This window comes from Nansenia antarctica (assembly GCF_963989245.1).
Source record: "Nansenia antarctica genome assembly, chromosome: 5".
Lineage (NCBI taxonomy): Eukaryota > Metazoa > Chordata > Actinopteri > Argentiniformes > Microstomatidae > Nansenia > Nansenia antarctica.
The window spans coordinates 58,573,000-58,596,660 of record NC_137690.1 but is presented as its reverse complement, the minus strand read 5'-3'; the positions used below and the strand labels follow the sequence as shown (position 1 = coordinate 58,596,660).

The following is a 23,661-nucleotide window of genomic DNA, read 5'->3' as shown; positions in this document are numbered from 1 at the left end:
GCTCTTTTGCGGTTTGGGTGGACCACTGGTCCATCTCCCCGGTCCCTGCCTCTCTTGTTGTGGTTGGGAAGAGGGTTGCTGGGGCCAGGCAGAGGGTTGCTAGGGCCAGGCAGAGGGTTGCTGGGGCCAGGCAGAGGGTTGCTAGGGCCAGGCAGAGGGTTGCTGGGGCCAGGCCTGGCTCTCTTGCGGTTTGGTTGGACCACTGGTCCATCTACCCAGTCCCTGCCTCTCGTGTGTTGGTTGGGCCGAGCACTGCTGGGGCCAGGCTGAGGGTTGCTGGGGCCAGGCAGAGGGTCCGCTCTAGGTCGATCTGAGAGAGAAAGTTCAGAGAGCCGGGATAGAAGAAGGGTGATCTCCAAAAGCAAATGGTCTCTCTGGCTGCTAGCAGGGCTCCCTACTCTTGGCCCAGCAGGAGAGAAGCCCCAAGCTGCAGACCAATTGACCTCATACAGGGCCGGCCAGGGACAGCCATACCATACAATGCCCAGGTCTGTATTAACCCTTCCTTGATATACATACAAAATCAGGGGTTGTCATTTATGTTATTCGTAAGCAATTAGACCTAATGTCATTTAGACGCAGGATGGAATTGAATTGGTGTCGGCCAATTCTTATTTTATTATTACTTTATACTTTTATTTGTATAGCACTTTTCCTGCAAACGTTGCAGCTCAAAGTGCTTTAATCATTATATAATCATAATGTCATTATTTAGTAATTTAAAGGCAATATTAAAAATATTTTTTGGGGAGAAGGTTTTTTGTCTTAACTTATTGAAATTTGCTGAGGTTGCATCCCTAATGTAAACTGGCAGTGCATTGGCAGAATGCAGCCTCACCAAATCTTCTTCTTTTGTACATGTGGTACACAGAGCAAGCCAGCATCAGAAGACCTGAGAGCTCTATTGGGCTGATATACTAGCAAAAGGTCTTTCAGATATTCTGGTGCTGTGCCAGTGAGAGCTTTATAAACAAGCAGAAGGATCTTAAAATCTATTCTGAACTTAACAGGAAGCCAGTGTAGAGTCTCTAAAATAGGAGTTATATGAGCTCTTCTGCTTGTTTTGGTTAAAACTCTCGCTGCTGCATTTTGGACTAATTGCAGCTGGCCAATAGCTTTCTACGGAAGACCAGAAAGGAGACCGTTACAATAGTCCAAACGGGTAATAACAAAAGCATGCATTAACCCTTCTGCATCAGCTTGCCGGGGGGAATGTCTAACTTTTGCAATAATCCGTAGATGATAAAAAGCATTTCGAGGGATAGATTTGATGTGAGGCTCAAAGCTTAAGTCAGAATCTATAATCACACCTAGATTCTTAGCTTCATGTTTGCAGTTTGAAAACAAGTAGAAAAACAACAACTTGAAAGCAAGTTTGATGTAGTGCAAGCTACCATCTGTCAATCCAAAACTCTGCTGCCCCCGTTGACGAAACATCCATCAATGAAAAGATCTGCTAGTACTCCCCCCCTGCCCCCCTGTCGATGAAATAACCGTCAATCAAAAACTGAGCTAGCACTGCACCCCCGCCCCATCGCCGAAACGTCGCAATGGGGGGCCACAATAAAAACCAAAGTAAAAAAAGAAAGGCATTTTGATTGAGGAGTAAACAAAACACATCCTTCCTATTGACAACAACAGACAAAAGGCCCTGGCACAAACAAAGCTCATGGTCTTTTGTCTGTATTGACTTTTATTTCTACACATGTGAGACTGCATGAACAGAAAATGTCAAATTGTTGTCCCCTTTATTTATGGAATGGCCCCTAAGCAACATAACAGAATCTCCCTTCATTCAAGGCTAGATGGGGCCATTATCATATTGGTAATACTCATCCAATCCTTCTAAGTCGACATGGGACTAGTCAAACACAAGAATGGTCTGGTGGACCAACACGTCAAACTTGCCCTTCATTAAGCTAATAGAAACACAATCGAAAACGGACAGCGCATAGCCATTGGCTTTACTTCACATCAATCATCTCCCACATCGCTTCGCCCCCAGTGCTTGCACATCACACATTTCTGATTCAGAGCTTTGCCCCACAGTTGTGTGATTAGCTGAAATCAAATAATACATCTAATACTTTGCTCAGTAAATTAATTCCTGTTGAGGCCAGGTTTGGCATTGTTATTACAGGCGTATATGAACTGTGAGCAATAGCCTGGGAACAAGGTTAACAGGTCAACAGGTTAACTAACAGGTTAAGTTATTCAATAGGGCATGTAGGGTGCTGTGCTTGATACTCAAAACTCATTCATTCTGGAGCCCTCCTTCATTAGGGTGGAGCTACGTAGCAGCTGTGTCCAATCGGGTTGTGGGAACCTGGTTGGTGTAGCACATCATGAGGCAGCACTATTCACCAATCAGTCGGTGGGAACCTGGATGAGCTATGCATAATTATGACCCAGTCATGTTAGTCCCTTCCCCTTGTGATATCTGAGGTGTGTGTGTGTGTGTGTGTGTGTGTGTGTGTGTGTGTGTGTGTGTGTGTGTGTGTGCGTGTGGGGGGGTGGGGGCTTTCAGGAGCTCCTGTGTTCTCAGGGGCAGGCTGTAGGGCTAGGTTCCACCTCTCTCTCATTCCATCTAGCCCTTCCATCCATCCCTCCACACACTTTTCCTGGGTGGATTTTTTGGGGCTGTGCACATAGCCCCCCATCCCCCTTTGGATACCCTGCCCTGCAGTTCCGTTCCGGCTAGAAGGCAGGACAGGAGAGGAGAGAGGGGGAGAAAAGAGGCCAGAGAAGAGAGGATTTTGTGCTGAGGAGAGAGGGAGAGGAGAAGAGGGATAATGGCTGGTCTCTCTACGTTGTTGAAGAGCTGGGTCCTCCTGCAGACGTTGTGCCTGGCTCTGGCCCAAGTGGTGAGTGGAGAGGGGAAGCTGGTATCTTCTGTACCCAGGACAGGGTGCTTCTGTCTGGGGTACAGTCCAAGCAGGGTGTCCTGGAAAGGGCTGGTGGTGGGGGAACTGTTGTGGACTACCTTGATGTGCCGTTGCTCTGTCTGGTGATTGAATTGTAGAATGTAGTTGTGTTGGAATTACAAAAGGATAGGAATGGGTTTCAGTGCTTGAGTGTTGAGTTCAAGGTAATAGAGGCTATATCTAGATATGATTAGAACTGTAGTTGTATATCGAACTGTAGCTGTATATTATCTGTGTGTGTGTGTGTGTGTGTGTGTGTGTGTGTATGGAATATGGTTGATTTCATGTGGGCAGTTTTTTGTTTCTTTACTGGGATATATGAAGGGGAATCATCCTACCAGCTTCGGATTATGCACTTTGCCTCTGTGGACGTTTTTACCACAGCAATCCCAATATGGAATATGAACGTTTGACACCTTTTTGGAACTGGATATTTTTACCTGAAGAGCAAAGTTTGAGTGGACTAAAACTCACTTTTTACAGATGCAAAGATGAAAGCGCTTCACTGACAGGCTCAGGACAATGGCCCTGCCACAGACGGAATGCAGTTGGACACACACAGACACACAGACACACAGACACACACACACATACATACACAGACACACACACACGCACGCACACACACACACACACACACACACACACAGACACACACACAGACACACACACACACACACACACACACACACACACGCACACACACACACACACGCACACACACACAGTGTGTAGTCAAAACACTGCACATACTGTGAAGCCCCCTCTTCAAACACACACACACTCAAACACACACAAAACTCTCAACCTGAAGACTCCCTCCACCAAATCACACATACTTACTATCCAGCAGCAGACAGCTAGCAGTTTTCAAGCCCTATCAGGATGTTTTTTGGTTGAATTCCAAACGCCATTTTGATTTCTGGAGAGTACAGTACACACACACTGAATCTGAAGATTCTCTGTTTTTTACTGGATGGAACTGATTGATCAAATGAAACAAGCTGCATTCTCATGTGGGTGGGGGATGGGGGTTTGATAAACATTCCCCAGTCTCATGACCCCCCCCCTCCCCCTAACACCACCACCACCACCACCACCACCACCCTGACACCCCCATTACCCCAGTTCTCTGGACCAACCCTTTGTTTTATTTTGCCTACAAGCGATACAGGAAATGGGATTACCTCTCATTTGGATGAAACAAGTTCCCTTACACTCGTATCTGTTGGGTTTTTAATCAGTCACATAACACATATGGATATGACACTATTACTGTAGATACCAATGGTGTTGCCTTTCATGCTTGATGTCTATTTTTAGGTATTCACATGAGCTGAACAAATTGATAATTAATATTTTGTCAATTGTGTTCATTGTATTGTACATTACCTATCAAATGTAATTTATTTCAAATCTCTCCCAGTGATTCAATATGCAATATTCAATATCATTGTATAGCAATGTTAAATGTATTTTATTTAATTTCAGTTTCTCAACCAGCAAATGTTTGGATAGTGTTGTGTTATTTTTACTCTGAATATGATGACAATAGTAGATGTTCAATAGAATACAAAGAAGGCTCTGCACAAAATGCTTGCTTCAAAAGTCTTAACCCCCCATTTTAATTTTCATTTCTTCCAGAGTGGTCCACCTGGACCTCAGGGCCAGCCCGGCCCACCAGGCCCTTCTGGCACTCCCGGGTCCGACGGCATTGATGTGAGTACCCGCGCTGCTGAGCCGGCGCCAACAGGTTGTCACAAAGACCATCATTGTACACGATGAAATACCAGAGGAGCGCTCTCCTGTAGTTCCGCAGTAGTACCACTAGAGGGCGTCGAATGAAAACACAGTGGCACAAAAGACCACTGTTCCTTACAGATAGAGGGGTCTTTGAGACTGGGGATTTTACTCCACCCCCAAACAGGGGTCTGGGCTTATGTCGCAGTAAAGTGATACATTTGAAGTATTCTCAGGCTAACCAGGACCAGGTTTTAAAAACAGAATTGTCAGAATAAACTATGAATGCCGCAATGCATTGGGTTGGCTAGGCCTATATTTGACATTCTGTAGACACATGCAGAAAGTAAGCTGATCCGTTGTATCCCCACAAATACCAGATCAACTACTAATGTCAGTGTTACAGTGTTCCCTAACCCTAAAGGGTAGGATGTAATTGGTCTGTAATTGGTCTGTAATCTGTCTGTTCTGGATGTAATTGTCATATGAAGCATAATACTGTAGCTACTGACCTACTAAACGATCTCTAGTTAGTGGCTGCATCTCGTTCCTAAAAAGTGTTTCCCAATCCCCCCCCTCTGCCCCCCCTACTTTAACCCTTCACCGATCGTAGACGCCTGAGTAGATACTAGCACCACCTAGTTGTTGCCATGTCGTTTTCAACTTTCCAGTCTGTTTGATTAAGGGGGTTAAAGGAGGGGAGAATAATCCAACTATGGGGGTGGGGGTCATCAAACACCTGTTAGCTCCCACCCCCTCCCCCACCCCCACCTCTCTTGAAACTTTGCCTTTGCAGATCTGAAGGAAGACTGAATATGTGCAAAACCAATTGTGATTATGGTTGAGACCAGAATGTCTCACTTGTCCAGATTAGCTTCCTCTCTCTCGTTGCTTTGTCTCATTTCCTTGGTGATATTAGCTTTCTAATCTGAAAACAAAGGCTGGCTAAAAGTCACATGGGATGTTTATAACAGGACTTTGCTTTGAGCTGTCCAGCTTTTTCACATCAGTGCAGAGGAAAAGAGTTAAGGAGACAATGTCTCTAAGCAGAAGCACTAAGCGTTGGCTTTTAAGGCCGAGGCTGTGACATTTTGTGCAGTATTCTCTAACAAAAGTGACATCTATTTCAGTGCCATCTGCATAACAATATACAATAGGAGACATACTGTAAAGAAAGATCATTGTTAACATCATCATAATTTCTCTCTCTCTCTCTCTCTCTCTCTCTCTCTCAATTTAGGGAGATAAAGGACCTCATGGCCCTCGTGGTCCTGCAGTAAGTTAATCACGCATGCACGTGTGTGTGTGTGTGTGTGTGTGTGTGTGTGTATGTGTGTCTGTGTGTCTGTGTGTCTGTGTGTCTGTGTGTGTGTGTGTGTGTGTGTGTGTGTGTGTGTGAATGTGTATGTGTATGTGTATGTGTATGTGTATGTGTATGTGTATGTGTATGTGTGTATGTGTGTGTGTGTGTGTGTGTGTCTGTGTTTCTGTGTGTGTGTGTGTGTGTGTGTGTGTGTGTATGTGTGTGTGTGTGTGTGTGTGTGTGTGTGTGTGTAACTTACCTTATTACTGTCTCTGATTGTAGGGTGCAAAGGGGGAACCAGGTGAGCCAGGACCAGATGGGACTCCTGGGGAGAATGGCATTGATGTAAGTCTCCTTTCAAACCAAACCAAACCATGTTTAATTTGCCCATCAATCAATCAATCAATCAAATCAAATCTAATTTGATTCGCCACGTACATTGCATACAGCCATAATTGACATAGTGAAATTGCTTTGGGATCTTGCTCGTCACTCAACAACAGTCGACAACAATCAACAATCACTAATGGAATATAATATAGTAATGAAAGAGTCACAATAGTAGTGCATAAGGGTGTAGTGTAAGTAGCAGCAGTTGTGACTGGATAATAACAATACAGTAGTCATACAGTGTAAGTAGTAGTGTAAACAGCAGCAATAATTTACAGTAAGAGTGGAAGGTGCAATGAATGTAGTGGCATTAATGTCAGAGGTGCAAGAGCAGTGTATACTGCAGTGTATACAATTGCTGTTTGGAATGTATTTTTTTCTGCACACAAGACAACAGAGCTCTGGGCACAGGGTCAGCCTTCTGGAGCAGTTAGGGGTTAAGTGCCTTGCTTAAGGGCACGACAGCAGTGGTACACATCTTCGATATGATGCCAGCCACCGTCCAGTCATCCGGCTCCACTCCCTCCTGGGGTGGGGATCAAACCAACGACCTTCCCATTACTGGCTGGCCTCTCTAACCTTCAAGACATCTGCCACCCCAGATGATGAGTGTGTGTGTGTGTGTGTGTGTGTGTGTGTGTGTGTGTGTGTGTGTGTGTGTGTGTGTGTGTGTGGGTGTGGGTGTGTGTGTGTGCGTGTGTGCGTGCATGCGTGCGTTCGTGCGTGCGTGCGTGCGTGTATGTGTGTGTGAGACTCAGGAGCTGAGCCTGAAGGTCTTACAGTCTCACGGTCACATGCTGTTCGAGACACACACATTCTTCAGGGATTTACAACATAATCCGGCCAGGAATCTCAATCCTTATTTTTACTTCTAATGACCTGGAAGTGCCAACTCCAATCCAAGTGTTGGTTAGTTAAATTATAATGTGAATTCAGGTCACAAGTAGCAATTGCCCTAAATCTTTTTCTTCTCCCCTTTCTGTGCAGGGCTTGATCGGAGCAAAGGGCGATCGGGGTCCCCTCGGCAACCCTGGACCTAAGGCAAGGATCTATGTCCCCTAAACCTGGATCTATGCCTCAAACACCTTCATTCAGTACATGTTTAGGAAATGAACACAGGGGAGGCTGGTAGAGGTAGAAAACGGAGGACAGGCTCAGTGTAATGAATGGAACAGAACAAGGAATAGTATCAAACACGCATGTGCTTCTATCTCCACCAGCCTCCACTAAATTAACAGTATATCACTTGTCATAATCTGTATCTATTCGTTCAGATGCCTTCCCCGAAGTCCGTGAACTAAACTATTCTCTTCTTGATGCAAGAGATAAACAGCCTTGTTGTTTTTGTTGTTGTTTGTTGTTGCGTTGTACAGGGCCAGCCTGGTCCTGGTGGCGAGCCCGGGCCCACTGTGAGTATGATCGTTACATAATCTTGTCTATGAACATGAACCCACTTGACCTCAACAGCCATAACAGCTGAGGTCATCTTTTCTTTTCTTTATTATAACACTAGTCTTGCAGCAACTAGTATGGAATGTAATGACCAAGTGTTTCCTCTACTGTTATTAAGGTGGGGCGCTCTCCCTGTACCAGCTCTCTTTCTCCAGGTCTCGAAAATGTGTCCTCCATTGGTTTATGTTGACACTTTTACAACAGCTCTGGCAGCCAAAGCTGTTTCTATAGTGGGCTCTCTTCCTACACCGTACAATGCATCCTTCTTATCACCCTTCTTTGAGTGATCCCTGATCTGACAAGGTTTAATTAGTCATAGAAGTAAGATAGGGACATCGTCTTCACACCTTTCCCAGTGACATAGACAGTGATCACCATCAACAGAAGGTGGGAGAAAAAAAACATTGTATTCATGTTTGGAGTGTCCCAGACCACAGGCAGTTACCTGAGGAATACTCTAGAGGGCGCTGTGTGTCTACTTATTGTTGGCACAAAAAGACAGACTGTACACAGTCCACAGTCGTTTACTGATATGCATGGATGAAACCGTGAATAAATTACTCCCGTTGTTTGGATTTAATGCAACTAATTAATATGACACAATAACCCACATTGATTGGTTGGACAGACACAGCCCTGTTTGTCTTGTGTTTTGCTGCTCATTACAGAAGCTTTATTGAATTAAGTATTATGACGGCTAATTGTTTAAACAAATTATTGATTAACGAACCATTTTGTTATCCACTTGTTTTTCACTTGTTCAAAACCTCATCCCTCTTTCTCTACAGGGACCAGGACTTCCAGGACTGTCTGTAAGTCGCTTCATCACATTTTCTTTTCATTATTATTATTGTACATTCTGAGAAGTGTGTGATATAGTAAGTGATACAGTACAAATGCCCCATATCAGATTGTCCACTAAGTACCACCCTCTCTCTCTCTCTCTCTCTCTCTCTCTCTCTCTCTCTCTCTCTCTCTCTCTCTCTCTCTCTCTCTCTCTCTCTCTCTCTCTCTCTCTCTCTCTCTCTCTCTCTCTCTCTCTCTCTAGGGAGCCCCAGGCCCCATTGGTATCCCTGGTGAGATTGGGCTATCAGGGCCCAAGGTAGGACAACTGCTGTGCTGTCATATCTGTGGTATCTGGTCCTGTAGACCAGAGCCATGCACAGACCACACACGATCTCACACACCATAGACTGCACCAACGTCATCATGTTCTATAGTCACTCTGTTATTCTTCATCATATGTCCACCCCTCCTCTTCTTCCTCTCTTCTCAGGGTTCGATGGGATCACCTGGAGCTCCAGGAACATCCGGACCCATTGGGAAACCAGTAAGTGCACTCCCAATGTTAGCAACTACAGTCAAGTTACATGTGACATGTTACAGGTTGTATATCTGTAGCCCTTAAGACTACTTAGTAATGCTCCATGTTGACAGGGAAACAAAACAAGAAACCAGTAATATATATATGGAAAGAAACAGTGAGATGTAGCAATAAACCAGTAAGCTATAGCAACAAACCAGTCAGCTATAACAAACACACCAGTAACCTAGACATCGCTCTCAAGTCTCACGCATTGGGCGTGAGACACACGCGGCGTGTGAGCGTGTGAACGGGTTGAAATGCGTGTGTCTCACGCCCAATGCGTGAGACTTGAGAGCCCTGCCTAGAGCAACAAACCAGTCAGATATAGCAACAAACCAGTCAGATAGCAACACACCAGTAACCTATAGCAACAAACCAGTCAGCTATAGCAACACACCAGTAACCTATAGCAATGATCCAGTTGGCTATAGCAACCCACCCGTTAGCTATAGCAACACATCAATGTTAGCAACAAACCAATAGTCTACAATACAGCCAGGAAACAGGAAGCCCAGCTGTGTCCTTCCCATAGCAGTCAGTGAGAAGTGAACTGTTGAACACAGTGCAGAGTATTATGGTATGCATTTCAGTTTATTCTAAGGATGTGTGTGCTGTGCTTGTGTGTATCCATGAGTGATTTCAGTTGGGAAGTAGGTTCATAGAAAGTGATGCTCCGAGCCCCTGGGAGTGTATTTGTTTAGGTTTACTGGTGTCCCGGAGTAAATAAACTCCCATTAGATCAGCTGCCCCTGTCTCATCTTACTGCAGTGTGAATACATCAGCCCTGCTGAGAGAGCTACTCTACGCTGCTCTAACTCAATATATGCACAGCGAGAGAGAGAGAGAGAGAGAGAGAGAGAGAGAGAGAGAGAGAGAGAGAGAGAGAGAGAGAGAGAGAGAGAGAGAGAGAGCTGGTTCATCTTTGTACACACACACTCTCCTCCTCATCATCATCTCTCTCTCTCTCTCTTTCTCATTCTCTCTCTCTCACTTTCTCATTCTCTTTCTCTCTCTCATTCTCTCATTCTCTCCCTTTAGGGTCCTCCAGGGAAGTTCCTGGGAGGAGAAGAGGGCAGTGCCGACTTCCAGGTAAGACACCTCACACCTCCGCGTGTCCCCATGCCTTGACCTGGTCATACCGTCTCACTCTGCCCTGTTCGACCTCTCAGTCTCTTTGTGAGCTAACTGTGTTGCTCACACCATGCCCCAATGCAGACTTGCCAGTCCCCAACAACGCATTCTCATTGGTCTGTCCCATTTGAATAACCCCTACACTTTTGTCTGGTTTGTGTCAGTGATTGACTCGCCATAACAGTTGGTATTCGTCTTTCTTTCCACGTGATATGTAGACTATTGTTTGTACCTGTAAACCTACTAGATCTGTGTATAGTACATTCAACCCCTATGAGGTTTTTACGTGGTAGCCTATGATCCTAATCCCATAAGCCAGCCCAAGACCATGAAGCATGTGTCTCAAGATCCTACTTAGTCTCAAGATCCAGTCCCCAAGACCAAAGTGCTAGGTAGCATGGCTTAAGCTCATAGCACCTAACCCTAGTCCTGCTGTCTACAGCAGTAGAGTTGATCCCTCTCATCCCTTCCCTACCTCTTTCCCTATATCTTTTCCCTTCCTTCTTCTCCCTCTCTCATCACCTTCTTTCTATGGCTGTGGTACCATCCTTGTAGTGAGAATACCACCGCTCATCCGTGATTAGACTTTGCTGAGGTGCTGGAACTGAAGAGTATCAATAGAGTGCAAAATAACAGCATGTGGTACCATGCTTGAACGTCTGAACAGCGAGAGAGAAACAAGAAACTGATCAATCGAAGGCTTTGTTCGCCTTTGGCTGAGGAACAGATACAGGATGTTTTAACTCTCTCTCTCTCTCTCTCTCTCTCTCTCTCTCTCTCTCTCTCTCTCTCTCTCTCTCTCTCTCTCTCTCTCTTTCTGTGTCTCTTTCTCCCCTCCCCCTCTCTCACTCTACAGTGTCCACTCAACTGCCCAGCTGGTCCTAAAGGCCCCCAGGGTTTGCAGGGAATAAAGGTGAGTGAAAAAACCAAACACTATAACAAACCATTTTTGTGTACGGTTAAGACATTGTTATGATCACCTGTACACATGGATATCCACACTACCCTTTCCCCTTGTGTTGTGAATAAACTGGCAATCTTGACACATGATGTCCAGTACATTCCTGTCACATCCCAAGGCGAGGGACATTAATTAGCCTTGGAAAAACTCAACAAATACGACATATTGATTGAATGTAATGATATATTGATTCATAGATCAACTTAATGATGCTGTACCTGGTTGACTAAACTTCAGTGTTCTCTCACAGGGACACAAAGGTCGTGCTGGTGTACTGGGAGAGTCTGGTAGCATTGGAAAACTGGTGAGTGATGCGTAATAATCACTGCCTTTCTCTGTTTGTCTACCCATCGCTCTGTCTGTTCATGTCTGTAAATCAAAGTGCACACACACACACACACACGCATACACACACACACACACACACACACACACACACACACACATGAAGAATCGTCAGAAAAGCAGGGATTAGCAGTAATGAAGCCCCCTCAGGCACATGACTGGCACTAATCTGGGTGCGATTAGTCAGGCCTTGCCCGGGCAGCCAGGCAGCACGCAGCGAGCCAGATGAAAGGCGTGATAGTGAGCCAGGTACATGGAAGGCAGGATAAGAGTGTAGGGGTTAGAGCGGCAGACTCACCCTGGTGTATTAAGTAGAGTTAATGAGCACCCAGTGGGAACTAAGAGAGTCTCCTCATGCTGGGGGGATTTATCCCCTGATCTGCACCCAGCAGGAGCTGTCTGCAACTGCTCCATCTCTCAGAAGCACTCCCAGCTCTCACACTGCACTACGCTGCAGGAGAACTCTTTAGATTACAAAACTGTCTCCGGTTGTCTCGCATTTATGTCGAAAATATATGGCAGCAAAGCATTCAACTGCTATACCAGCATACCAGCATACCAATACATAAACAAGTCTTTCAAGATCTCTCCCTAACAGGTACAGTACATGGATACACAAACATTTCTCACAGTTAAACTGCCGTGACAGTGTCGTCCGAGCTAGTGGATCAAAACAGTATCTGTAATCAGTCACAGCAGGTTTATGGGTTCTTCATTTGGTTCCATACACTGAAAGTTGTCATAATGGATGAAACGATGATGGAGGATGTGATTAATAACCATACTAAGCCTCTGATGCATTAGCACGCATGTTATAACATAACATTTCGCTTCTCTTCCTCTTCTCAGGGCACGAAGGGAGACGTCGGCATCTCCGGGGAGCAGGGAATCCCAGGACCTCCGGTACAGTTATATCTATGATGGGAAATAGGCCGAATACTGAACACAGGCCATGTTCCAGACTGACATACCACATAGAATGAACCGATGTAAACCTGCGTTAAAGCATAATGTTATCCCTACCATCTCGTGAATGCAAACCTCCCTCAAAGTCTCCCTCTCAATCTCTCTCCCTCTTTCTTGTCTCTCCATTTCAGGGGCCGATGGGTCTGCGAGGCTACCCGGGAATGATGGGACCCAAGGGAGAGGCGGTGAGTACACGCCACGGACACCCTATTTGTTATCTCACTTCATCACACTCTCTCCATCTCCATTTAGCATTCCTCCACCTGTTTTTGCACCCTTTGTTGGACTCCGCTGTGCCGGCCAGGCTAGCGAGCGAGGGATGCTAGACTGCCTAGACTGTACAAACCCTATTTATTACCAGCATTAGCAGCATATGGAAATGATGCTCACACAAATCTCTCTCGCCATCTAATGAGGTGGGATTGTCTGGGTCCACTGTGCCTCCATCTGTAGTTAATGACGCGCCCCAGCCATCCATCTTAGTGTTAGCATTAGCCCTCTTAGCCAAGTTAGCGTCCAGGCTTAGTGCCAAGCGGAATGGCTGGCTGGGTTTAGCTCATCGCTAATCAGTGCTAATCAGCCCTCTATTACAGTGACTGGCATGCTACTGTACTAGATGTATGTGGTAGCGTCATCCGTAGACCCGTTGGCTTCTGATTGATACTCGCCATGTAGCCGATCTATTTCTCTGTTGTTCATCTATCACAATTGACTGTTGTGTCTACACCTGAGTAGAAAGTGACTCATATTTCATTTCCTGTTTCTCCCAGGGCCCTCGTGGTTACAAGGGCATCAATGGACCAGTTGGCATTCCAGGGCCCCCGGTAAGTATCAGAGCACTCATAAACACTAGCAATCAATCATACACATAGTCACTAACATGATGTGTCTTGGGTGCTCTGTTCAAGTCGCGTTCTCTCTCTCTCTCTCTCTCTCTCTCTCTCTCTCTCTCTCTCTCTCTCTCTCTCTCTCTCTCTCTCTCTCTCTCTCTCTCTCTCTCACCCTCTCTCTCTCACCCTCTCTCTCTCTCTCTCTCTCCCTGTGTAGGGTGAGGAGGGACCCCAGGGACCACCAGGAGGTGCTGGAGAGAAAGGAGATTTGGTGAGTATCACTTGTCCATCTATCCATCCTTCTCTATCTACAGTCGTCCACCAGTTTCATCCTCAATAACGGTACGAATGTTTAGAAATCATGTAGCGATTAATTTGTTTCTGAGTGCATGTGGTTAATGATGATAACGATGATGATGATGATGATGATGATGAGGATGATGATGATGATGATGATGTTCTCTACAGGGTGGCCAAGGTATCAGGGGCCCACAGGGAGCGGTCGGCAAGAAGGGAGAGAATGTGAGTGTTTAGACTGATCAAGATTACACTGTTTTTTATGCTGATTTCACACTAAAGCAAGACACATAATATGTTATTATATCCACCCTAAAACTACCAATCGATTTGACCGTTCCATCCCATGACATCGCCATACACCCATGTAGCCAACTGTATAACTGCACCAGAAATGTACGCTAAATGATAAATGTACTATAAATGATTATATTTCCTCTGATATAACCTCATATAACCTCTGTCTGGTGTTTCAGGGTCTGCCAGGTATTGATGGCAAAGACGGCACACCTGGCATCCCCGGAATCAAGGTAAGGACTTGCTGGAGTTGCCAATCTTCTCACTACCAGATATGGGACAAATGACAGCATGCCGCTGCACGGGGCAGGGGGTTTGCAGGAATTGGCGCATTTACGCTGTACGTACGCATGAGGGGGCCTGTGATTGGATGAATGTACTGGATAAATAATGTATATTCATCCAGCCCAAAAAACGGGACATCCCGGCTAATACGGGACAGTTGGCAACCCTAGGACTGGCATTCACACCTATGTAGCTGTGATGTTGCCTATGATAGTGATGATGTTGACGATGATGATGATGATGATGATGAGGATGAGGATGAGGATGAGGATGATGATGATAGTGAAAGAGAATGGAGATGATGCTAAGATATATGTCAGAATACTGCAGTGTTTTCTTGTGCTTCCTCTCTCTGCAGGGTGCCCCAGGGCAGGCTGGGATGCCTGGACCTCCCGGTCACCAGGGGTCAGCAGTAAGTCGATTGTTTCATACCCAACACATGTTTGTGTGTGTGTGCCTGTGCCTGTGTGTGCTGAGTGAGTGTGTGTATTTGTGTGCATTGCGTGTGTGTATGTGTGTGTGTGCACATAGTGTGCCTGTGCCTATGTGTGCTGAGTGAGTGTGTGTGTGTGTGTGTGTGTGTGTGTGTGTGTGTGTGTGTGTGTGTGTGTGCATGTATATATGACCTGTGTGTCCTCAGTGTACCCTCTGTAATCAAGCACAGTTCTAAACACTCATTCTCAACCAGACCACGTAAAAACCAGACCGCGTCTGCTCTCCCCCACAGTTCTCTCCCACCTACACAGAACACAAGGCAGAGACAAAAACTAGCAGAACATTTTGTGTGTGTGTGTGCACTTTCCGGGCACACATCCAGGTTGACCCCTTGACTCGAGCCGTTTTGGAATTTAACCCACCTTGAAATTGCTCTCTCTCTCTCTGCCGGCGTGTGATTCATCATAATCAAACATGTGTGTGTGTGTCTTCAGTGAGGGGTAATGGAGCACAGCGGTTCTCTGATACACACCATCAATAGATGGTCACCGCAATGACACAAAACACCTACTGTGCGCAAACTTTACCACAGTCACTTAGCCTGTGACATTGCTCACTTGACGAAGATAAACACACACATGCACATGCACACGCACATGCACACATAAATGCACACACACACACACTTTACAAATCACCCACTGAATAATTGTGGTCGTTTTAGAAACAGGGAAAAGGGGTTGTTCTGGAAAAGTATATTCTCCTGTTTAGCAAAACGTTATCCCCTTCTTGACCTTTGAACTTCTCTTTGACCTTTCGTCTCATTTAGGGTTTGCCTGGCAGCCCTGGAACCAAGGGTGGAGCTGGAGGCAAGGTCAGTGACTATACCATCTGTTTGTCTGTCTGTTTCATTGTCAATGCCTGTTATGGTGTCACCATTATCTCATTGTTGTGGTTATGCTGTTGAATGGCTCATCTCCCTCTCTCCTCTCCTCAGGGTGAGCCTGGTCCCAGAGGCCATGTTGGAATGTCTGGTTCTCCAGGACCTCTGGTAGGTCATCTGACACTAGGCGTGTGTGTGTTTGTGTGTGTGTTTGTGTGTGTGTGTGTGTGTGTGTGTGTGTGTGTGTGTGTCTGTGTCTGTGTGTGTGTGTGTGTGTGTGTGTGTGTGTGTGTGTGTGTGTGCGTGTGTACTGCGTGCGTGCGTGTGGGTGTAGGCTTATGCTGTTTCCAAGGGAGACTGGTGGAGGCAGAAAAAGGCTCATTGTAATGCATGGAATGGAGACCATTCATTCCTCATTCCATTCTATGCATTACAATGAGAATGAGCCTGTCCTCCACTACCGTCAGCTGTCTCCCCAGACTATTTCTTAGTCACTCTACCTGTGACTTGTTCCCCCCTTCACTTCTTAATCCACCCATCCTCGTTTCTCAGGGTGAGCCCGGTCCTCCCGGTGAAGCTGGCATGGAGGGTGTTCCAGGACCAAAGGTATAGTCCCATCTTATTCAGTAAATATAGCAACAGTCTGAATTTCGTACAAATAATATGAAGTTGAAAACAGACATTTAGTAACATCTTCTCGTTCTCATCCGACCTGTCTCTGCTTCCCTCTCCTCCCCCCCCCCCCTCCCTCTCTATTTCTCTCACTCAGGGTGACCGAGGCCAGAGAGGAGCTGTTGGGCCAGTGGGTGTGGTCGGCAAGGCTGTAAGTCCTCTCTGCAGAGCTCAGCAAAACCCACTCAGAACTGTCAAAATCAATGATTTGCAAACATCCTTGTGTTAGGAACACACTTCAGTATTAAGAGTTATCCTAATATGCTATCGTATCTTATTACAAGGAAACAAAACTGTGTTCCTCAAAATGGATTCTGCCTACTAAAGTGAACCATTGTACCACAGGGCGGCAAAGGACAGAGAGGACCTACGGGCGTCCCAGGGCCTCAGGGCATCTCAGGAACCAAGGGAGACAAGGTCTGTGTCAACCAATACCTGTCACTTCATGTCAGAATCACAATACTGGTGCATTTTGTGCCGCATCATTTAAATGTGTGATGCAGTTACACAGGACCACCTATTGGTGGCACTGTTTACCTATACATTCCCAACTCAGGGATATGCAATGTTTTTCCTGCTTGAGGAACCTAAGCAATATAAATGATAATCCTAGAGTTATCATCTTCCATGTCTAAGATGAAACTACATTTTTCTTACTATATGCTGTCTCACGTACAGTAGTCCTTGGGCTGAATCAATATGTTGTCCTTATTAGAATGTATTATGTATTTCTATGTATTTATGACTCCTGCCTCTATTGCCAGGGATTCCAAGGAAAAGTTGGAGCGAAGGGAGACTTTGTGAGTATTATAAGCCTGCGAATTCAATAATATAGCTCCATACTGATATCCAGTCTGCGTCATGCGTGGATGGTGCAACGGGAAGCAATAATTCATTGGTTGTTTGATTATGAATTCTCTCTTTCTTCTTGATCTGTCTCTCACGCTGGCTCTATTCCTTCCTTTCTCTCTCCCTCTTTCAGGGTAACCCAGGTGTGGAGGGCTTGGCTGGGGAGAAAGGTGAAAAGGTGAGTATATCGATGAGATGGTGTACACAGGGATATAAAAGCATATATATCAAAGAGGGGAGGTCGTATCCCAAGTGGATCAGTGAAGACTTATGGATGCATCTCATCAAGCACACCTCCTAGATCTGCCAGTTATACATGTACATAACTAGATGATCACACGGTCCTTGTTTTGAACAGTCCTAAAACGTACGTTTCGAAAGACATGTATCGCAAACACTCACCGAGTAGCAAACATAGCAGACGAGACAGTGTCGCCGACAAATTATTCAGTGAAAAAAAAGAGGAAAAAAAAAGAAGGAATTGTCATGACTTCACGATTCCTGACTTGTTAGCACTTTCACCAGCCCCTGTCACATATTACAAGATACGTTTAGAAGTGTAGAAGAGTAAGCTTACAGAACGGCTAGTTAACTTACAGACTTACAGACCACTATGCTTGTAGAACAACACATACTGTGGGGAAGTTGTTGGAGAGGGAGATGCTGGATTTCTGAACGGACCTGAGTTCTGACTGACTGGTCTTTCTCCCCTTCTCTGACAGGGTCTGTCTGGTGAGCCTGGACCTAAAGGACAGGTAAACATACACCTCATTGGTTCAAAATGTCTCATTGTCCTCTCTCCTCCTACTAGGTCATACACCTTTGTAGTAGAGTGTTAAAGGCCCTGTTGTAATACTTAAGAAATGCATCCTGGCTTGTTTCCAACCAAATTCTTCTAGCTCAGTGGCTGGCTACCTCAACAAAGGGAGGAAGTTAATTAAAACATGGCCTTGAAGTCACCTTTTTCTCCCTCGCTTCCTCCATCTCATCTCTTCTTCTTTTCCTCTCCCAACAGCAAGGAGTGAGGGGTGACGGAGGCTTCAACGGCCCCACGGGAGACCCAGGTAAACCAGGCGACCAGGGCCCATCAGGTCTGCCTGGACCCAGAGGCATCAATGGGGAGAGAGGTGTACCAGGCATGACAGGCATACAGGGGGCATCGGTGAGTTCACTGTTAACACTGAAGACACACCAGCATTCAGTTATATATATATATACAGTATATATATATATATATATATATATATATATATATATATATATATATATATTATGTGTGTGTGTGTGTGTGTGTGTGTGATTTAACACTCATTACACAGAATGCTGGTGATGATTGATTGATTTATAGATAGATTGATTGATTGATTGATTGATTGGTCCATTGATCTACTGATTGAGTGATTGTTTTTGATCATGATACATCATGTTGTATCTGTGTTGTCTCTGTAGGGACGGGATGCATCTGACCAGCACATCATTGAGGTGGTTCTGAAGATGCTGCAAGGTTAGAGAACACACAGGGTGGAACAGCCCTGGCCTTGATTACATCTCCCTTACATCTCCGTATCATCCTCCATTGTTCATCGATTTCTTAAGCGTCTTCTTTCCCTCCCCGCTCTCAGAGAGGCTATCGGCGGTAGCGGTCAGCGCCAAGAGGGCAGTGCTGGGTGGAGCCGGTGTGATGGGTCCCCCTGGGCCCCCCGGACCCTCCGGATCCCCCGGTCCTCAGGGGCAACACGGTCACACTGGCGCCCGCGGTATCCCTGGCATCTTTGGAGGCCCTGGCCAGATTGGTAACACCGGTCTGAAAGGTAGAGATAAAGAAAAAAAAAAGAAAAGAAAAATGGCCGACCATTCAGTGAACCCTGTATCATAAGGGCTACGTAATGCAGTCATAATAGATGTCACGAAAAGCCTTGCGTCTGCCTGGGCCACTGACTCATGACTTATTTACCTCCTCCAGGAAAGAGGGGAGCAAAGGGAGACAGAGGAGACCCAGGACGCCCACACACCGGCCAGCCTGGACCTCCAGGAATACCAGGTGAGACACAGAGACTCTTTTCATCTAAACACTGAGAAAGGCCTGTAGTTGGGGAAACCAACCAGGAGTCACATCTGACCTCAATTGGAGGACACAGTGAAGTTACAGTGAGGAACTCTGAAACAGAAACAAGCACTACAACCATACACCTGCATTAAACTGAATCAACCTGATGCTCTTTATCCCAAAATGCAACAAAGTAATCAACACACGTTTGCATAAGTGGACCGTAGAGGACTAAATCTTCTCCTCTCCTCCTCTTCCTCCTCAGGTCCTGCCGGTATTGACGGTGTGGCTCGGGATGGTAAGCACGGTGAGCGAGGCAACCAGGGGTCGGCGGGCGATGCCGGTCGTCCCGGTAGGGCAGGACCATCTGGTCTCCCAGGGTTCTGTGAGGCGGCCGCCTGTCTGGCAGCTTCGGCCTACACCTCCCCAAGACTACAGGAGGCAGGCAGAATCAAGGGCCCCTCCACCTAGAACAGCCCTCTCCATCATACCCACAACACCAGGCAGAGAGAGGAAGAGAGAGGGAGAGAGAGGAAGAGAGAGCGAGAAAGAAGAAGAAGGAGAGTGAGATCACTGTCCTTGGTTGGATACCATCAAGAGCGAGGGGCGGGGGCAAGACAAAGGCGACTGACGTTGCCCCCTCCCCCTAAACTGACGACCGTCAGTTTTAACTGTTTGGAGACTCTGGTTGTAAACATATCCCACTTTAAATCCATCCCATATCACCATGCCAACAGCCACTCACAGCCACACCCCTCTTTGAATTAACAAGCTCTGGTTCGGTATTGGCAGATGTCAATGTCAGTCACGTCCCACTGCCCAAAGCCACCACCCTGGTGGGAGAGAGATATGCAGCGACATCAGAATCCTCTCCAGTGACATGATCAATGATGTCATCAGCAGTGGCCCTGGACTGAGAGTAAAAGGGATTGACTTTGAGTCCAATAATTGGTGCTTTTCTTTTATATCGTGGTCACTTTTAATGGTATTGTTTTATATCCAAAATATGAATTTTGAAATATATTTTGAAGCAGAATGTGCAAGCGTCTCAACCCGCTGCCCCCCAACTCGAAAACAATGCCTTCCTTACATATACAATACAATACCAATAAATGATTGCATTCTGAATTCACATCTAATATTGTACCTTTGTAAGATGTATTGGTAAACCCCTCACCTGTAAGCTTGAGTGTTGAGTCCCCTGTTTACCTCATGTGTACATTGCCATCCCCCTTTTCTCATTATGAAACTAACGACTAGACTTATGTCTTCCTCGTGTTGCCTGGCAACAGCATATTCCGATGGGCACTCCCATCTCCCATAATTCAGTGCTGTAAATCTTTGTAAATGTGTGTTGATTATATGTAGAAAAGATGGGTTATGATAGGAATTGACAGATTAAATCATGAACCTAATTAGCAATAAAGTGTTCAAGTTTCTCCAGAAATTACTGCTTTTCACAACCAGTAAATCAGTTCCAGTAAAAATGTGCCTTCTATGCCACTGTCATCTTCCAGAGAAAGTTAATGTCAACGCTTTCATAAAAAAAAAAAGACTGATTATTTTCATTAACAGAAGCTATTTATTGTTCTTTATATGAGTAATCTGTAAAGAAAAAAAAAGTTCAAATTTTTTTCCTGCTTGTTTAGGTCAACCCAAACCAATAAAGAGGAACGTTTTATAAAACCCAATGTTCTTCTGTATCATGTTGGGAACTTTTGGATCTAAAAAATGGAGTGGAGTAACAGTAATCCAGCTCAGTTTGATTTAATCTGATTCTATCTATCTTCTGCAATAAAAAGATCATGTTCTCAAAGCTGTTGTTAGGCTTGTTAAGCTTTTCTCAAACATGTTAAGCTTTTCTCAAAACACTCTTTCCCTTACAGGAAACACTTTTCTATACCAGACAAATCGGAGGTAAGTCACTCACCGAACAGCTCTTCCTCTGCTACATACTCCCCCTCGGTCACATCATCCGCCAATTCAACCTGGACTTCCACTGCTACGCCGATGACACCCAGATTTACATCACCACAAAATCCACCCAGAACCCACCCCTCAGTCACATTGAAAACTGCATTTCAGCAATAAAAACCTGGCTCACACACAACTTCCTCAAACTTAACAGTGAAAAGACTGAAGTCATCCTCATTGGCACCAATCCATTCTCAATAAAACCGGACCCATCACACTCACCATTGACGACACTACCATCACCCCCTCCCCCCTGGCTCGCAACCTTGGCTTCATCCTGGACCCCACCCTCTCATTTGATCCCCACGTCAGTTCCATTGTCAAGATATCCTACTTCCACCTCCGAAACATTGCAAAAATTAGACACTGCCTCTCCCCCCCCGCTGCTGAATCCCTCATCCACGCCTTCATCTCCTCCCGCCTTGACTATTGCAACTCCCTACTCACCGGCATCACCTCCCGCTCCCTCCATAGACTCCAGATGGTCCAAAACTCTGCTGCACGCCTGCTCTCAAACACCCGGTCCCGTGACCACATCACTCCTGTCCTCCACTCTCTCCACTGGCTCCCCATCAAAGAACGTATCCAATTCAATGTGCTCATCCTCACATACAAAGCCCTCGATAGCCTGGCCCCCCCTTACTTGACTGACCTCCTTCTCCCCCACCGCCCTACCCTCCGATCCTCATCCATTGTCCCACCCTCAAAACTCAAAGGCTTCGGTCACCGTGCCTTTTCACGAGCTGCACCCCGCCTCTGGAACTCTCTCCCTCAACCACTCAGAGACTCACCCTTTACTCCTCACTTTTAAATCCCACCTCAAAACCTACCTGTTCTCCCATGCATACAGCCTCCCCTACCCCTAGCCATCTCCCCCAACCCTGCCACCCCCCCCCCCCCTGGACATGCATACAACCTCCCCTACCCCTACCTATCTCCCCTAACCCCTGCCACCCCCCCCCCCCCCCCTGGACACGCATACAACCTCCCCTACCCCTACCCATCTCCCCTGTCCCTACCCAACTATCTGTTGCTTGTTGTTTCTGTGTTTTCCGTTTCTCCCATATTGAGTCTTTGAGCCTCGAAAAAGCGCTATATACATTTAATGAATTATTATTATTATTTATTAGGAATACTAATACTAGGTAGGACCACCCTGGACCGCAACATGGCCTTCTGCTGTCTTCAGCCCATCCGCCTCAAGGTTCGACACGTTGTGCATTCTGAGATGCTTTTCTTCTCACTACAATTGTACAGAGTTTTTATCTGTGTTACTGCAGCCTTTCTGTCAGTTTGAACCAGTCTGGCCCTTTCTCCGTTGACCTTTCTCTTCAACAAAGCGTTTCTCTCTGCGGAACTGCCTCACTGGATGTTTTTTTGTATTTATTGTACCATTGACTGAGTGAACTCCAAACACTGTTGTACATGAAAAGGAGATCAGAAGTTTCAGAAAAACTCAAATCCACCCTGCCTGCCACGGTCAGAGATCACATGTTTCCCCGTTCTGATGGTTGATGTGAACATTACCTGAAGCTGCTGGCCTGTATCTGCAGGATTTTATGCATTGTGCTGCTGCCATACATTTGGCTGAATATGAGCTCCATAACTTGAATACTGAGGAAATATAAACCTCTTCACTGATACTGTTGATGCCTTAGATTCAAATTGCTTCAATAAAAGATTCAGCCCATACCACAGCTCTGCTTAAAACACTTTAATAGCTTTTTTACTTAAAAAAAACATCTCTGGGTAAATGAAGGCTTGGGCAAAAAACAGTCACAAGAATTGTAACGCACACTCACACTCACACTCTCACACACACACACACACACACACACACACACACACACGCACACACACACACACACACACACACACACACACACACACACACACACACACACACACACAGGTTTAGTGAGGGTTGGAGGGCAACAGTGGTGTTGTTTTGATGATCATACCTGGGAATGACAAGAGGAACCATTGGTTCGGCGCAGTGATTTGGTTAGTTGCTTCAAATAATGGAGGTGATAGGGACTACCATAATAAATGATGGTATACCCATGAGTATTACAGATGTAATACTTAACTGTAAACCATGATCATATATACATTTATCAAACCCACTATTTTCAGGGCACTGCCAGAAAATGGTATATAAATTGTATGAACGACACTGGCCACTGCCAAGAGTCAGAGTATAACTTCACTGGTGAATTTGCAGCTAGTGTAGTGTCGTAGCGACACTTGATTGACAGTCAAATGTGTCTGAAACAACAGAGAAGGTGTAGAAGACAACAGACAGAAAACATAGTGAAGTATCTAGCTACGGCAGGACAGACAGAGACAACATCAAATGATATACAGTATGTTTCTGTTTTCCATTTTCGTTGAAAGCATGATGACATTTTGAAGCTTTAGTGGTCATAAAGCATGGAATTCACTTGAAAGTGGTGTGAGAGACAAAGGATCCATTTTAAGGTCATCTTTAGTAATACACATTTTTAAAAAAAG

The 23,661-nt window shown here is 45.6% G+C and overlaps 1 protein-coding gene across 1 annotated transcript; it reads left to right on the top strand.

The window, feature by feature from the left end:
- Positions 1-2,792: 2,792 nt before the first annotated feature.
- On the top strand, positions 2,793-19,644 carry col9a2 (procollagen, type IX, alpha 2; the record flags this gene model as incomplete). The annotated part of the gene is made up of 32 exons (XM_080531181.1): positions 2,793-2,864; positions 4,569-4,643; positions 5,905-5,940; positions 6,250-6,312; positions 7,345-7,398; positions 7,731-7,766; positions 8,598-8,621; positions 8,858-8,911; positions 9,086-9,139; positions 10,214-10,264; positions 11,163-11,219; positions 11,518-11,571; positions 12,462-12,515; positions 12,710-12,763; positions 13,349-13,402; positions 13,626-13,679; positions 13,877-13,930; positions 14,182-14,235; positions 14,646-14,699; positions 15,552-15,596; positions 15,720-15,773; positions 16,158-16,211; positions 16,375-16,428; positions 16,623-16,694; positions 17,042-17,077; positions 17,260-17,304; positions 17,849-17,881; positions 18,142-18,288; positions 18,576-18,630; positions 18,749-18,937; positions 19,090-19,167; positions 19,439-19,644. 32 exons carry the CDS (start codon positions 2,793-2,795, stop codon positions 19,642-19,644), a joined length of 2,076 nt encoding a protein of 691 aa, XP_080387307.1.
- Between the last annotated feature and the right edge of the window lie 4,017 nt (positions 19,645-23,661).